This window comes from Chenopodium quinoa, unplaced genomic scaffold (genome assembly GCF_001683475.1).
Source record: "Chenopodium quinoa cultivar QQ74 unplaced genomic scaffold, ASM168347v1, whole genome shotgun sequence".
In the NCBI taxonomy this organism is placed as follows: domain Eukaryota; kingdom Viridiplantae; phylum Streptophyta; class Magnoliopsida; order Caryophyllales; family Amaranthaceae; genus Chenopodium; species Chenopodium quinoa.
The window spans coordinates 9214056-9230456 of NW_018744239.1; the positions used below are offsets into that span (position 1 = coordinate 9214056).

General features: G+C 38.0%; 2 protein-coding genes and 1 long non-coding RNA gene across 3 annotated transcripts; all 3 read right to left on the reverse strand.

The window, feature by feature from the left end:
- Positions 1 to 1619: 1619 nt before the first annotated feature.
- On the reverse strand, positions 1620 to 2806 carry LOC110694467. Its single transcript, XR_002505873.1, has 2 exons — positions 2759 to 2806; positions 1620 to 2668 (listed from the first exon to the last, which is right to left on the reverse strand). It is a non-coding gene; the product is annotated as an uncharacterized LOC110694467 (long non-coding RNA).
- Positions 2807 to 2859: 53 nt separating this feature from the next.
- On the reverse strand, positions 2860 to 3821 carry LOC110694369 (serine/threonine-protein phosphatase 7 long form homolog). Its single transcript, XM_021871541.1, has 2 exons — positions 2913 to 3821; positions 2860 to 2871 (listed from the first exon to the last, which is right to left on the reverse strand). Exons 1-2 carry the CDS (start codon positions 3819 to 3821, stop codon positions 2860 to 2862), a joined length of 921 nt encoding a protein of 306 aa, XP_021727233.1.
- A 148-nt stretch (positions 3822 to 3969) lies between these two features.
- On the reverse strand, positions 3970 to 7315 carry LOC110694371. The gene is made up of 2 exons (XM_021871542.1): positions 6993 to 7315; positions 3970 to 6419 (listed from the first exon to the last, which is right to left on the reverse strand). The coding sequence occupies exon 2, from the start codon at positions 6409 to 6411 to the stop codon at positions 3970 to 3972; it is 2442 nt and encodes an 813-aa protein (XP_021727234.1). The 5' UTR covers positions 6412 to 6419; positions 6993 to 7315.
- Between the last annotated feature and the right edge of the window lie 9086 nt (positions 7316 to 16401).

Genomic DNA, 16401 nt, shown 5'->3' on the forward strand with positions numbered 1-16401 from the left:
GAGAGAGAAAGAATCAATGTAGTACACTTGTAAATGGGTTGAGAATCTTGAGGTAGGAGAGAGTTTGTATGAGAGGCGTTGAGGGAAAGTAGAAGAAAAGAGGACGAAGGGTAGCATAAATTAGGAAATATTAACTCATCAGATTATAAAATTATTGTAAAAAAACATCTAATAAAAAGATAAAATGATGTAAAAATGCCAAAAAAATCTAGTCATCGGTGGAAATCTGGCCAGAGGTAGTATTGTATACAGCGTAACATTTTACCTCTTATTAGGTAGTTTCTTGTAATATTTTTTATGATATAGTTTCTCACAAAAAATGAATTTTATCAAAAAATTTCTAACAAAAAATCAATTACAATTCATAATTTACGTACTTACTCATATCATTATTTACCAAAAATAAAAAAATAAAAAATATATATATATATATATATATATATATATATATGTATGTATGTATACTTATGATTCAACAATAGCTAGGGTTTGACTGTTGAGTAATTAAAACAACACAGATAACTATTTGAAAAGAAAGATCATTGTTACTCATACTACTACTAACTTTTTTTTTAAAAAAAAAAAAAACTACTATCTACCAGCTAACTGTAATAATTTTTACCTTATGTCATCGCCAATTGATCTAACTAGCCTAGCATCACAACTGTAAATTAAAGGATAAAGACAAACAAATCAAACTAGCCAATTTTATGAATTCAATGGAGTACAAAACTTATACGAAATAAATAGTCATGATTAAACAAGCTAGAGAAGTTTAGTTTTTTCTAAGCTTTAGATGATCTTGGATTTAAATCGGACGACTTCAATGGAACCCAATTCTCCATTCTACCTTGGGTCTCAAGATCGACCCGGGGATTTCATTACTCCGACTCGTCTTAAAAGTGATAATTATGATGATTACACAATTGACACCCAAGTACTTCAACCACTTATATCGATCCCTAAGTTTCTAATCATATGAAATATTGATCATTCTCTATAGAATCTATTGCGTACCTTTTTCCATAAAATAACTGTGGCATATCTGAGTAATTTTTAAATCTATAACAACCAATGTCAATGGAGCACGATTTAATTTCATAAAGCCACAAGTTGATTTTTTAAACTTCCCTTCTAATTATAATACGAGCTCTTTCCCAAATTAAAGTCAAGAAGAACCGCAATTCCCAAATTGCAGCCAAAGTTTTAAGTTTTCCCATTCTACCGTCTACGTAAGCACTGGTTAAAAAACCGGTTTTTTTTTTTTCCGGTCCAGGGTAAACCTCTACTTGAAGTAGCGGTTTCTTTGCAATAAACCGCCACTTCAAGTAGCGGTTTCTTAGTTTAAAACCGCTACTTGAAGTAGCGGTTTGTTTACAAAAAACCGCTATTTTATGTAGCGGTTTATTTTGGAAAACCGCTACTTCAAGTAGCGGTTTACTTTGAAAAACCGCTACTTGAAGTAGCGGTTTACCCTGGACTGGTTTTTTTTTCAAAATTGCATAATCACTCAAAAAAAAAACCTGCAAGTTGTGTACCTGTAAAACATGAGATATATAGCATATTTTCAACACAACCACCATAAATAACAAGTTTATGAAGATCTAAGGAAGTCAAAATTGCAAAGTCGAATATTTTTCAATTGATTAAATATAACAAAATCCAATTCTAAGCATTTACAAAAAAATTAGTTTAGTTCCAAAATATACACTTAGCTCGGGCGTTGCTTCTTCCCATGAGGTGACGATGAAGATGATGCAGCTGTCTCCTCTGGAATGTCATCCAGGCCAACTCCAACCCCAGACGTAGTGTTGCTACGCCGTCGGTTTCTCTGATACTGGCGATGCACTAGTGGAGGAGATGTCATGATAGTATGCTGAGAAGGAGTCGGTGGACGGAAGGCACGTGCTGAATGGCCTCCACGATGAGGTGGTGGTCTGATCGGCATAGTGTGCACAGTAGAAGATGAAGACGTGGACGGTCGAGGCTGCTGAATAAGGTGTGACTGCCCCACCCTAGACAAGGTTTGGCCACAAAATGATGTAAAACCCTGCATCGTCTGTATGGCAAATGGTATAGCCGTCTCTGGTGGCAAGTGGGAGATGGTCTCAGTAGCTCCCGATAGCTGGACGTGCAAATCAGCAAATGCATGTGCCTACATTTAAGTGTAGTTTTAATGTTAGTAAAATGAAATCAAAAACGTAAGAACTAGATTGAAATGAAGTGAAGTTCATACAAGCAAGAGGTCAGAGGTAGCTGGCTGGTAATGACTCGGGGGGCGCTCCTGCGAAGGTGGAGTAATGACCAGTCTCGTGATGCGACGGTACCAAGCCATGTACTCTGTCATGGCCGGGGAAGAAGTCCCAGTGAACGGGTATCCCTGGACGACTAATGCCTCTCGTCGACTCCACTCGTGTACATGGTCCGAATGCCGAATCTCCCAATTACGCTGTCCCCTTCGATCCTTCCTGTGTAGAGCAACGTCCGTGTCTACATCCTGTGGGATCGGCTGGTCTAACCCGAACTGACGAAGGACTCGGTCTGGGAGGTGGAACTCAACGACGTCAAAGCATATCAGAGGTGCCCGTGAACGCCAAATGTGCATGTCTGAGCGACAAATCTCCGGAAGTCGATCCATCACCGCCTCAGTATATGGCTGCCAAATCATCTAATTCCAAAAACAAGTATGTCAACATGTATATGACTAACATAATGGAAGAAATACAATGCACAAAAAAAAAAGAAACACCGATTGTACCTGGTCCTCGCGCTGATGGTCAAACGCATCTCTGTAGTATGGTAGTCCGGAAGCAGTATGCGCACACGATAGATGGACACGTAACCACCTGTAAAGACATGTTAATAATAATTCTTGAAAGATAGAATTGTAAGAACATGAACTTGAAGCAAACATTGTACCTGCACGCCAAAGGGTCAACACCTCGCTGATGCTGAGTCCCCAAAATGTCATCCTCATCCTCAGCCTCAGGGTCCTCCTGTGGCGGATCTCGAGGCCTCCTAATGTATGGTCGGCCAATAGTAATATGCTCCCACGACCACAACTGTAGTAGGATGAGCGGGCCTCCAATCTGTCTTGAATCTCGCTGACATCCTCGACATAGCTGCCGATACAAAAAACCAAGAGTCGCACTCCCCCAGCTGTAGGTCGAAGCTGTCTCCCAGTCTCGAAGGAACGGCAAGTAGTAGAGTGACACAGCATCGCCACTCTTGTCGGCGAACAGAATAGATCCCATGAGAGTGAGAATGTAAGCACGGCTATGGCGCTGAACTGTCAAGTCATCAGCTCCCTCTGGCATCTGTGAGAAGTGACGTCTGAGCCACGTCAACTTCAAAGTAGATCCCTCCAGAAACGGCTTACCGTTATCATCATGGCCAGGTCGAACTCCCAGCAACTCCTCAACTAGGTCATGCCATCCCTCAAATGGAGGTCCAATGACAGGAGGGCCGTGCACTCTCAGACCTAACAGGACGGAGACATCCTGTAAAGTAATGGTGGCCTCACCTACCACTAGGTGGAAAGTATGTGTCTCCTGCCTCCACCTCTCAACCAACGCCGTAAGAAGAGATCGATCAAGCAAAAACCCTCCTCCCAAAATCCTATGTACACCGTAAAACCCAGCAAGCCTCACGTACTCTAGTACTCCGCCATCTACCCTCCACTCACGTCCCACGCTGACCATATGCTCCCTAACTGAGAGAACTCTATCAGCTACGCCACTCCAAACATCGTGGCTCCTATGGGAAGTCTGCAAGCGTAGAACAGATGGATCAACTGGGCCTGGACGAATCACCGGCTCCATGGGACCTACACGATAACAAAAAATTGAATTAATGTTAAGCGTTCGAGAAAAAACATAAATATTAAACAAGAATATATAATTAATCATGTTACCCAGATGATCCAAATCCACCAATAAGAGTAGGACATGTCTTCTTGTTATGCCCAGGTCACCGACAAACACTGCATGCCTTCTTCACACGATTGGGACGCTCATCCATTTCATTTTGAATTCTAGTGGACCGTCGGCCTGGGCCTCTTTTCAAATCTGGGTTGGCAATAGTAGTAGGACCATTGTAAGCTGACCAGTGGCAAGGATCAGGAACTGGTCCGAAACACTTCGCGTATGAACGCCTATATTCGGCGGTCATGAAAAAAGAATCCACAAAGTCTGCATGTGATAGGCTTCTATGACGACAAACTGCTAGTACATGAGAGCATGGGAGCTTGTATATTCTCAATTTCTCACAAGTACATGTCTTGCTCAACAGATTCACAGTGTGGGAGTTACCACCTTTACCAGCTTTTCTTCTTCCACGACCGGTCCTAACCTGATACAATCCGATGGCATCATAGTCAAAAGCAACAACCTCATGGTGCGTGGCTTTCTCCATGTTGGCTTCTATTGTCTTCTTAGCCTTTTCCGATAACTCATGGCCCTCTTCAAGTCTTCTTTTACTCCAACTTCTTCTAGTTGCAAAATAGGAGTTAACCCGGAAAAAGGTCATTTGCACTAAAGCGGTTATCGGGAGACATCGAGCCACCTTTAAGACTCCGTTGAAAACTTCCGACATGTTTGTAGTCTTCACACCAAACCTGAAACCACCATCATGATGAATGGACCACTTACTGTACGGAATTTCCATCAAGTACCTACGGGCCTCTACATTCAAGTCACCAATTTTGTTGATGTAGTAATCAAACTTCTTCTTCTGCCTTGCAGTAGCTGCTTTGCCAAAGAGGTTCTTTATGACGACACTTTTAAATTTTGAGTTCACATTAGAAGCCAAGTGTCGTGTACAGTACTTGTGGTAGGCATTGGGCTCTTCCCAACCACTTCCAACTTCTTCCATTGCTGCTAAAATACAAGCCATGAACCAAGACCAACTATCATTGTTCTCTCCTTCGACAACCGCAAAAGCAAGGGGGAATAGTTGAAAATTAGCATCCGTTCCCATAGCAATGAGTAGAGTGCCTTTGTATTTGCCATATAAATGAGTGCCATCAATGGTGATAAGGGGTCTGCAGTGACGGAATCCATCAATACATGGCTTGAATGCCCAAAAGACTCGTTGAAAAACATGTGTTCCAGGAACCGTACACTCTAACAACCTCCACTCAACAACAGTTCCAGGATTTGATTCCTTGAGAGCTTGCATGTACTTAGGCAACTGTTCATATGAACCCTCCCAATCCCCATAAATGAGTTTTATTGCCTTTTGTTTCGCTAGCCATGCTCTCTTGTAGGTTATTTGGAATCCATCAAATTTCTCTTTCACAAGTTGCACCATTGTCTTGATTTTCAATGAAGGATCAACGCGAATGACATCTAGAAGAGCATTGCAAACGAACTCGGAAGTCAGTAGCTTATGATCTCCCGAGTCGATGTCACCAACACAGTTACTTGCATGAGGGCCGTTGTACCTCACAATTTTAAACGTAGAGAGTGTTGGATCTTTCACTCCTCTAAGCCTCCACGAACAACTACATTGTTCTTTCCTCTTGCACTCAACAACATATTTCTCTGGCTCTGCCTCCACAACTCGAATTGTTTGATTTCTAGCTATGGAGTAAGATTTCACAGCATCTTTCAGTTGTTGCAATGAGTCAAACTGCTGACCAACCTCAAATTCTCCCCCATTGTTATATGTCTCATTTCCTAACCAAGACATCCATGAGTTATTCAAACGAGGATCAACTTGCGCCACTTCATTGAAGTCTGAAGTGGGGGCGCTTCCTTTAATTGCCTTATCACGAGCTTCAATTACCTCTTCATCATCATCTTCATCAGTGTCATTCATCTCTGCATCGCCAAATACATCAACATTGTTTGGGTCAAGAGAATCAAGAATGCCTTGTGGTTGTGTGCTTGTCGAGGTTCCAACATTAGGCGATGAGGCCGGAGACCTAAACTGTGAGAGATGGTCATTGACATAATGTGGATCAACAAGCATTCTTGTGAATGACCCTATGCCCACACTTTGAACACCAGTGGAAAACGGTTGATCCACACTACCAAAAAAATCCATCCCCGGAAAGGAACCAGTGTTAGTTTGCACAACTGGCTCCTTTGGAACTTGTTCAATGAACAATTGCATTGCAACAGAAGAACTCTGAGTCACAGCAATCCACATAGCTCTAACAGCGTTGTCGTCATTTAACGGAATTGCAACATATGCCCCAGCCATAGGATAACGCATAACCACCTTCAACTCCACACCTCTAGGATCAACACTCAATTCTTCATATAGCTTGTTCAGAACTTGTGAATATGTCATCGCAGAATGTACAAACACAAATTTTTGATTCCCACCCCTATACGTTATATCGCTATCTTTGTGGACAATTTCTCCACCCCAATAGCAATATAGAGGGTAGTTCGGAACCTCCATGTTTCATTCTAGAAAAGACCATTATTAATCAAAGATATTAGATTGCAAAAATTCATTAACAGTGTGGCAATGTCCTAACATCAAGCAAGCAAACTACACAATTATAGCAACCTAAACTGAGCTATGAAGGTCTTAATACCTCTTGAAGCTCAACATGGGCATAAGTCATGACTACATGTACTTTGAGCTCATGTACTTTGTGTATAGAAGCTCTATTTTCACTTTCAAAATCAGCAATTATAGCAACCTAAACTGAGTAATGTGATCGAAACCATTAATAATTCTACAAGGGTTATATGTAAGGTAAGTAAATCAACAACAACAACCAAAACCAACCACAAACATACATACAATTCTGAAACTCAATAACAACAACAATAAACAAGAACACTAACAACAACAACACAACCAAAACCGAAACTCAATAACAACAACAATAAACAAGAACACTAACAACAACAACACAACCAAAACCAACAACAACAACACATACATACAATTCTGAAACTCAATAACAACAACAAACTCAATAACAACAACTAACCCAATAACTGAATACAAAAAATAATTAGGGCACTTACCACAAACAAGAAGATCAGCACGTTTCTTCTGAAATTAGCGAAGCCGACCACTAAAGTCGAACCCTCGGCGTCAACAGCGGCGGCCTTCGTTGCTGAGGAATGCTCCGGCGGCGTCGGTGGATTCCTTGGCTGCGCCGGCTTCCGTTGAAGGAGGTGTGATTTTGGTGGAAGGCGTGGATGGGATTTTGGTGAGAAGACGAAAATGAAAGCGGAAAGTGAAATCAGGAAATTATACCTGCTAGAAAACCGCTACTTGAAGTAGCGGTTTATTAAACAAAAACCGCTACTTGAAGTAGCGGTTTATTAAAAAGAAACCGCTATCTGAAGTAGCGGTTTATTAGTAAAAACCGCTACTTCAGGTAGCGGTTTTGCTGTAGACTGGATTTAAAATTTCTTCCCCCTGAACCGGTGACGTGGACGGTACTTTGGGAATTCTTAAAACTTTGGCTACAATTTGGGAATTGCGGTTCTTCTTGACTTTAATTTGGGAAAGAGCTCTTATAATACTTACTTCGTATATCCTTATTTAATGCATGATACATACAATAATATGTACTCCGTATTATATATAAAGTCACAATTTTATATAGGACAATTTTGCAATGACTACAATAATATTGTAGCCATTATAATTATTAAATCTTAGTCGTATATTTGTCAGTATACATTCCAGGTCATTCCTTAAGTTTATTTAGAACATTTTTTTTAAATTTCATAGTAAATTTGTGGTTTCTCTTTTGCATGAAAAACCATCAATTGCTATATCCCCTTCCTCTCTATAGAGACTCTAATCCTCATGATAGTCCAAAATTAAAACTTTATCTTCCAAAATTCTATCAATTGTCATCTCCTCTGCTTCCTTTTTTGTGATTTAATGCTACAATGAATTTATCGTATGCTATTTGATTATAATCGATTTAATCATATTGACTATACTGACTAAATTAAAATATTGGTAATACTTATAAACTGAATATGATTATTAGTAGGAAATATTGCCAAAAATAATACAACCTTTGATGCGTGCATCAATGTGAACGATGAGCATGTTGAAGAATTATTCCAAGAAAGTCAAGAAAGCATGAATCTATACTTGGAAGCTTCTTCAATAGGTCAAACTTACTATCGGGGGCATCAAGACAAAGCCACGCTTTGTATGGTGGCGTTCTTGGGAGTTCTTGAAGCTTCTTGATAGTTCTTTAAGGTTTCTTTAAAAGCTTTCTTAGGTTTTTGCTTACAAGTTTTTACCTTTCACTTGAAAGGGTTTTTCTTGTTTTAAGCACTTAGGATTTCTAATTGCATTAGGAATTGTTTTAGTCTAGTAGGCGTCAATAATAGCTTGGAGTGCAAGCTTGAGTTAGGATAAAATAGGCAAGTTTTATCTTAAGAGTAGTTAGAGTTTAAGTAGGATTAAATAACTAAATCAAAGTTATCTAAACTTGATTAAGTTATGCAATCCGTGGGTTTTTGTTAGGGGATTAGAATTCTAATTCAAGTGGGATTAGGATAATTGATTGAGTTTATAAATATAGGGTTGTAATCTTCGAATAATATACAAGTTTAATCATACATTCATAATAATATTTCTTATTGCTTTTGTTTAAGTTGGATTACTTAAATTCTTGATTGGTGGATTCCAATTTGCTGTTTTGTTTGTTTTAGTTAAAACAATCACCTAGGTTGATTAATTAGGTGGATTCTTGATTAATTAATCTAAGTTTCTTGCTTAATTCTTGGTGAATTTTCTGTATAGAATTAGGTTAGATTCATATCTTTGTGAGGCTTAGTTTTCGGACTAAAAATCACATCATCTTGGTATCAGAGCACAGTTACGGTAGAAAATAAACTGGTAACGTTTGGCTGGGAATTTTTGAGTGATTCTTTTTGCATTAGTCTCTAAAAACGTCTAGCTATCACCATATAAAATTTCGTAGCTTTTGGTTGAGTAACGAACTCTGTACAGCCTTAAACTTTTGGTGTTGTTGCACTGGGTTGTGGTTGGGAGTCCGGTTTTTGTTTGCTTCAAGATTCCTTCAAGATTTGATCTTTTAATCAAGATTTTTGCATAAACAAACCTGGTTTGTGTAGGAGCAATGAGTGACGAAGAAATCCCAGGGATTCCAAGGGGTTTGAACCTTGATCAAGCGCATAACTTGCGGAGGGATCGTCAAATAGAGCGATTGTCACAACAATTGCAAGAAGTATTGGCTAGGCTTGACGAACGTGACAAAACTTCATCTTCAAGGAAGAACAAATCAGTTGCAATTTCTAGTTCAAGTGAAGACGAATATGAAAGGAGAAAAGCAAGTAGATCACGCCATAAAGATTCATCTTCGAGTGATGAACCTAGAAGGCATAGACGGAAGAACAAGGCCAAAGATGATGACCGAAATATAAGGTTAGATTTTCCGGAATTCAATGGTAGTATGCTAGACCCCGAAAAATATTTTGAGTGGGTTAGAAGAGCCGAAACACTCTTTGATTACAAGGAGTATGATGAACGAAAGAGGTGCAAACTTGCTGAATTAAAACTCACAGGTTATGCGAGTTTATGGTATGATAATCTCAAGAAAAAGAGACGCAAGGAGGGACGATCCAAGATCACTACTTGGACACAATTGCAGAAATATATGAAGCGTCAATTTGTGCCCCATGAGTACGTGCAAGAAGTGTATCTCAAGATGCAGACTTTTAAGCAAGGAAATCAATCCGTGGAGGCTTATTTGTGTGAGTTTGAGAAACTATGTTTATTGTGTGATTTAGAAGAAATTCTAGAGCACAAAATAGCACGTTTTATTGCAGGTTTGAACGAAAATGTTCAAGAGAAGATTGAATTGCACGAATACTATTCGTTTGAAGAAGTATGCAAGGCGGCCATTAAGGTTGAAAGACAATTCAAGGCCAAGAAGACCTCAAGTGTGAAACCGTTCACACGCACGTTCACAAAGGCTAGTGACAAGCCTACCTTTGATAGGACTTCTCCTAATCCGTATGCTAAAGATAACAAACCCAGAAACGAAGCTAGCAAGAAGGTGACCGAAGATAGAAAATGTTTCAAATGTGGGAGTGTTGGCCACATAGCAAGCAATTGCTACTCAAAACGCACTATGACGGCTCAAGAATGGGAAGAAGAGAAAGCTAGGTGCGAGGGAAATAGTGACATGGAGGTTGTGGTCGAGAAAGAACGTGATTTTGAAGAAGAGGAGGGTAGTGCCGAAGAGGTTGATGGTGAAACGCAAGGAAAGAGCTTGGTTCTAAGGAGAGCTCTTCACTCTAAACCTATGCCCGTTGAAGAGAATCAAAGAGAGAAAATCTTTTTAACAAGGTGCAAGGTGGAAGATCGATTGTGTGACGTAATAATAGACTCGGGAAGTTGCACAAATGTGGTGTCTACAACTTTGATCAACAAATTAGAGTGGCCTACAACCGATCACCCAAAACCTTACAAGCTACATTGGCTCAATGATGCTAGTGACGTGAAGGTAACGAAACGAGCCCTAATCACCTTTTCAATTGGCAAATATCATGATAAAGTTTTATGTGATGTATGCCCTATGGATGCTTGTCATATCTTATTGGGTAGACCATGGCAATATGATAGATTTGTCAAGTTTAATGGTAGGACAAATGTGTATATAATTCGAAAAGGAAAGGGGGAAAAATCATATGCATTGAAACCACTTGTTGATCATAGAATTAACCCTAGTTCAAAAGGTGCATATTTAATTGGGGAAAAGGAGTTGGAGAAAGAGATCAACAACAACAATATAGTATATATTATGGTGGCTAACGATGTGCAAGTGAATGAAAGTAAACAAGAAAAGAGGCCCGTGGAATTAGAAGTAGTATTGCAAGAGTATTGTGATGTTTTTCCTAGTGAATTACCACCGGGATTACCACCAATTCGTGGTATTGAACATCAAATTGATCTTATTCCGGGAGCTCCACTACCTAACAAGGCAGCATATAGAAGTAATCCGGAAGAAACAAAGGAAATGCAACGTCAAATAGAGGAATTGATGCAAAGAGGCTACGTGAAAGAGAGTATGAGCCCATGTGCCGTGCCTACATTGTTAGTTCCAAAAAAAGATGGGAGTTGGCGTATGTGCATTGATAGTAGGAGTGTGAACAACATAACCATCAAGTATAGATTTCCTATACCTAGACTTGATGATTTGTTAGACGAATTGCATGGTTCAAAGCTATTTTCCAAGATTGATCTTATGAGTGGCTATCATCAAATACGCATGAGGGAAGGAGATGAATGGAAGACGGCTTTCAAGACTAAAATCAAGTACATGATAAAGCTACACGCACAAGTTAGAGCTAGGATTGAACGTGTCAATGAACTCTACAAAGCACGAGCTAACAAGAACAAAAAGCCACAAAGTTTTGAAGTTGGCGACTTGGTGTGGCTACACTTGAGAAAAGAGAGATTTCCTAACAAACGAAAGAATAAATTGATGCCAAGAAGTGAGGGGCCGTTCAAGATTATTGAGAAGATCAATGAGAATGCATATAAGCTTGAATTGCCGGGAGAATATGGTGTAAGCGCAACATTTAATATTGGGGATTTGGTGAAGTATTTGCCAGATGGTGCTATTGAAGATTTGAGGGCAAATTCTTTTGAAGAAGGGGAGGATGATGCGTGCATCAATGTGAACGATGAGCATGTTGAAGAATTATTCCAAGAAAGTCAAGAAAGCATGAATCTATACTTGGAAGCTTCTTCAATAGGTCAAACTTACTATCGGGGGCATCAAGACAAAGCCACGCTTTGTATGGTGGCGTTCTTGGGAGTTCTTGAAGCTTCTTGATAGTTCTTTAAGGTTTCTTTAAAAGCTTTCTTAGGTTTTTGCTTACAAGTTTTTACCTTTCACTTGAAAGGGTTTTTCTTGTTTTAAGCACTTAGGATTTCTAATTGCATTAGGAATTGTTTTAGTCTAGTAGGCGTCAATAATAGCTTGGAGTGCAAGCTTGAGTTAGGATAAAATAGGCAAGTTTTATCTTAAGAGTAGTTAGAGTTTAAGTAGGATTAAATAACTAAATCAAAGTTATCTAAACTTGATTAAGTTATGCAATCCGTGGGTTTTTGTTAGGGGATTAGAATTCTAATTCAAGTGGGATTAGGATAATTGATTGAGTTTATAAATATAGGGTTGTAATCTTCGAATAATATACAAGTTTAATCATACATTCATAATAATATTTCTTATTGCTTTTGTTTAAGTTGGATTACTTAAATTCTTGATTGGTGGATTCCAATTTGCTGTTTTGTTTGTTTTAGTTAAAACAATCACCTAGGTTGATTAATTAGGTGGATTCTTGATTAATTAATCTAAGTTTCTTGCTTAATTCTTGGTGAATTTTCTGTATAGAATTAGGTTAGATTCATATCTTTGTGAGGCTTAGTTTTCGGACTAAAAATCACATCAACCTTTGGCCTGTATTTTTTTAATAATACAACCTTTGAATTATATTGTATTAATACAACCTTTAAGGGGTGTTCATTTTAAATAAGACAAAATCGAATTTTCGATGGATTTTGAGGTTAGGAAAGGAGAGGGCATAAGTTTTTGATGGTCGAGATGGAGAAGGGGGAAAAATCCTCTCCCCTTCTCCCACCTCAAATTCGATTTTTTCTTGTATTATTTTTGGTAACTTTTCCTAATTAGTATACTTCTTATATAGTGTTCATTAGGGGCGAACATGGTCTGTTTTGGTGCAGTTTGAATCCAAACCAAACCAAACCGCAAAATACGGTTTGGTCAATTTTTCAAACCAAACCAAACCATAAAAGTATTGAAACCGGATAAAAAAAAACCGTAATAATACGGTTTGGTATGGTTTGGTTTGCAGTTTATGTTGAGACAACATTTTCCTTAAAAATTGCCAAATAATACTCTTTTTTATTTTTATTTTTGACGGGGATTGCCATATAATACTTCATTAACTTATAATCAAGTTTAAATAATTAGCCCAAACGGATTAAATTGTATTACAAAGTTACAATAAAATAATAATTATTATTTTTATTATTTTTTAATATATAACAATTATTTTTATTTATTTAAAAATTATATAAATATTAAAATACGGTTTATTGATTTACGGCTTGGTTTGGTTTATAATTTTTGAAAAACCAAACCGTAAACAGTATTTACAAAAAATCCAAAATCAAACCATATTTTTGTAAACCGTAAACCAAATCAAACCGTTAAAATACAGTTTGGTCTGGTTTGATACAGTTCAGACCAAACTGTGTAAAACCCTAAAATTCATAGTAAGTACTCCGTATTATTGTTAGGTTAAATGAAATGCTCATCTTTAAATGATTGAATTTAATTGGATGGTAGAAAAACAACTCTCGGTGTCCCGGATTTAGGCATTTGCTAACCAATTAGTAGAATAGACATCACTCATATTATATATTACCTATTGGGTTAGGAAAATAATTTGTTTTCTTAAAATGGAAAAGAAAATGACTAGACGCTAAGGACTATGTATTATTTTATCTATCTGATGAAAATTTGTGTATTTCAATTATTATTTTTTGTCTTTTGCATGCGTTATTTTATTATTATTTTTTTTTTTTAAGAATTTTGCATGCCTTATTAATAAGGCCGAATGACTGATATAATAATAAGTTCTAAACTTCCAATCACCTCCTATTTTTCTTCTTTCCATGCACCTTGAGAGCATTTTAGACTTATTAGTTTTCTCACTAAGCTAAGTTAAACTAATACTCTTTACCTACCATCCAAATATCAAATGAAAAACAAACCATTTTCTTGCTCGAGATCCAAAAAACCACTTCATCGCGATATATATCGTATGGATTGCCCTTTTCTTATGGATGAAAATTCTACCCAAGAAGAATAGAACCATATGATGAACATGATGATTTTGGGAAGTAGATTTGATGCTTAAAATATCAACAACAATGTTTCCGAAAAGCTCCTCCCATTTCAATGCATAGGATCATCATCTAACCCTGAAGGAAATGTTAGTAGAGAAGATTATGTCATAGGATTCGGAAGATCTATACAAACTCTTCCTTATTAGTTGCGAGCTTAACCATCAAACAAATTTTGGTTGTTTTTTCCCTCTATGTAGAGCCATTAAGGGGGGTGAATAAGCAAGTTAGAGAGGTGGGAAGACGAGTTTCTACGGAGATGTATAAGAAAATTTGTCCAACAACAATACTTGGGCAACTTTCTCGAAGTAGCCTTTCTGAAAGAAGATAGTCATCATTGGGCAATGTGTCTGCGCTATTATGAAGGTATTGCTTGCATTTCTAATATAGGAGTTGAGATATAAACGAATCATACTAGTGTATTTAGCTTATTATGATGTTGTGCAATTTCTTAATTAAGGCCTTCTATTCAATAATTCTTTTTTTTTTGACAAGATCTATTCAATAATTCAATTATACTTCGAATATTAGATTTTATTTTAAAAATAAAAAATATTACTGTTTCGGGTTTTTTAATGTGTCCTGCAGGAGAGTTACGTCAACAAGACTGGATTCCCTTCGCTTGTACCTGCAAACAAACGGAAGCTTCGGTGACGCGGAGTTCTGCCTCCAACGATCAAGTTAGTAAGAGTCGAAAGAGAGTAAACAGTGCGGAAAGTAAAAGTAGATCATTTCGAATTTCAAGATCAGGTGTTTTCTCTAATGTGAGAGAATTGAGTGTGATGTAACAAACGAATGTGCCCCCAAATTAGGGTAAATCTTCCTATTTATAGGGTCATGGAAGTCAGTGCCCCCATTTCTAGGTCATCAACCTAGGTCAATGGGCTGCGCCGTTTTTACGGCGTTATCAGGATTTGGGCCTTTGAAAGTCGCCTTTTTCCCTGATGATTAGAAGTGCCACGTGTCAATCGGTGATTGGTCCTTTTGGACCTCTCTTGGGGTGACACGTTGATGAAATGGCATTATTTTGGTATGATTTTAGTTGCTTTAATAGCTTTCTTTATGCTTTTCCCCTTAGTTTTAGTCTTTTATTCTCTAGTTCGTCTCATTCTAGTCTTTTCTACGTCTTTATTGTATTTTCCTGTATTTTATCATCTTTTTCCTTTCTTTATTTTCAAGTCTAAGATGAAGTCCAAGGCCCTTCACTGTGATTCCTCGGGTTAGAAGATGCTCAATGTGCAAGGTGGAAGCTCTCATATAGCTCACAAAGCAAGGGATGGCTTACTCCAAGATTTGATGCTTGCGCCCTCATGCTGCGCTCACATGAAAATATGATGTTGAACCCATCGTAAACTCATTTCTGGACTTCCATCCTAATGTCAATCAAGAGGAGCGCACCACTTGCATTGAAGAACGCACGGAGGAAGTCCCTTGCTCTAGAGGCGCGGGTGTGCATTCATCAGGCGTGGGCACGCAGGGTGCTGGCGCGGGCGCGCATACTCCGCGCGTAGGCGCGCCACCTGAGCTCTCTGTTGCGTACCCAGTTTTTCGCAACCGCGCATTTTGGAGAGAGGGCGTGCCTGTACGAGTTTCTTTTGGACATCCACTTTATTTCTCCTTAGTTAGTTATTCTAGAGAGTGTTAATTTTTCATTCATATTTTTGAGGAGGCTAGAGAGAGAAGTTTTGGAGTTAGTTTCTAGTTCTTAGATTTTAGAGAGAGAAACTTGAGATAATTTTGATGATTTCTACATTTGATTTCCTTTTACTTTGAATGCAAACACAATTTCTTTGATTTGATCAAAGTTTGTAAGACTCTTCTTCTTCTTAATTCAATCTTTTGCATTTGATTTTGATTAATTGTTGCAATTTCAGTTTATTTATTTGTTTGATTCTTTATTATTTGTTCGGCAATGATGAAGATGATTAGTTTAGTTTTGTTCTTCAATTTAAACATGCTTATTGAGTAGATTCCTAGCTAGGGTGATGGTGAAGCATGCATGAATGATGGATCATTACTAATTGGTAAATTTTGATTGATTAAATTATTTGATTAAATTGGTTGATAGAATTATGCATGTGGTTGAATTGTTAAGGAGTAGCTAACCTTGATTTTCAAGCTAGATTGCATTGTGATTCCTAATGACATGAACCCTTGATTTAGGGATTTCATTTATTAATTGAATTTGATTTGTGATTCTTCTTGCTACTCATTCATAGAGGAAACCTAGCTTGACTTCTAGGAGATAACCTCTTGAATTCTCTTGATCGCAATTACTATCCTCCTTTACAACATTTGGTTGATCAATTTTCCCCTCAATTGGCGTAACTATCATGATTGTATGTGGAACCTAATCCCTAGTGCTTTTGATATTGAATTCCCTCTTTAGTCTAGTTGTTTGAGACCATAGTTAGTCATATTCAAAATCCTTCTTATTCTTCGAAATAGCTTGACCTTAGGCTATAGTAACCTTTCTCCCATTCCTCGTGGTTC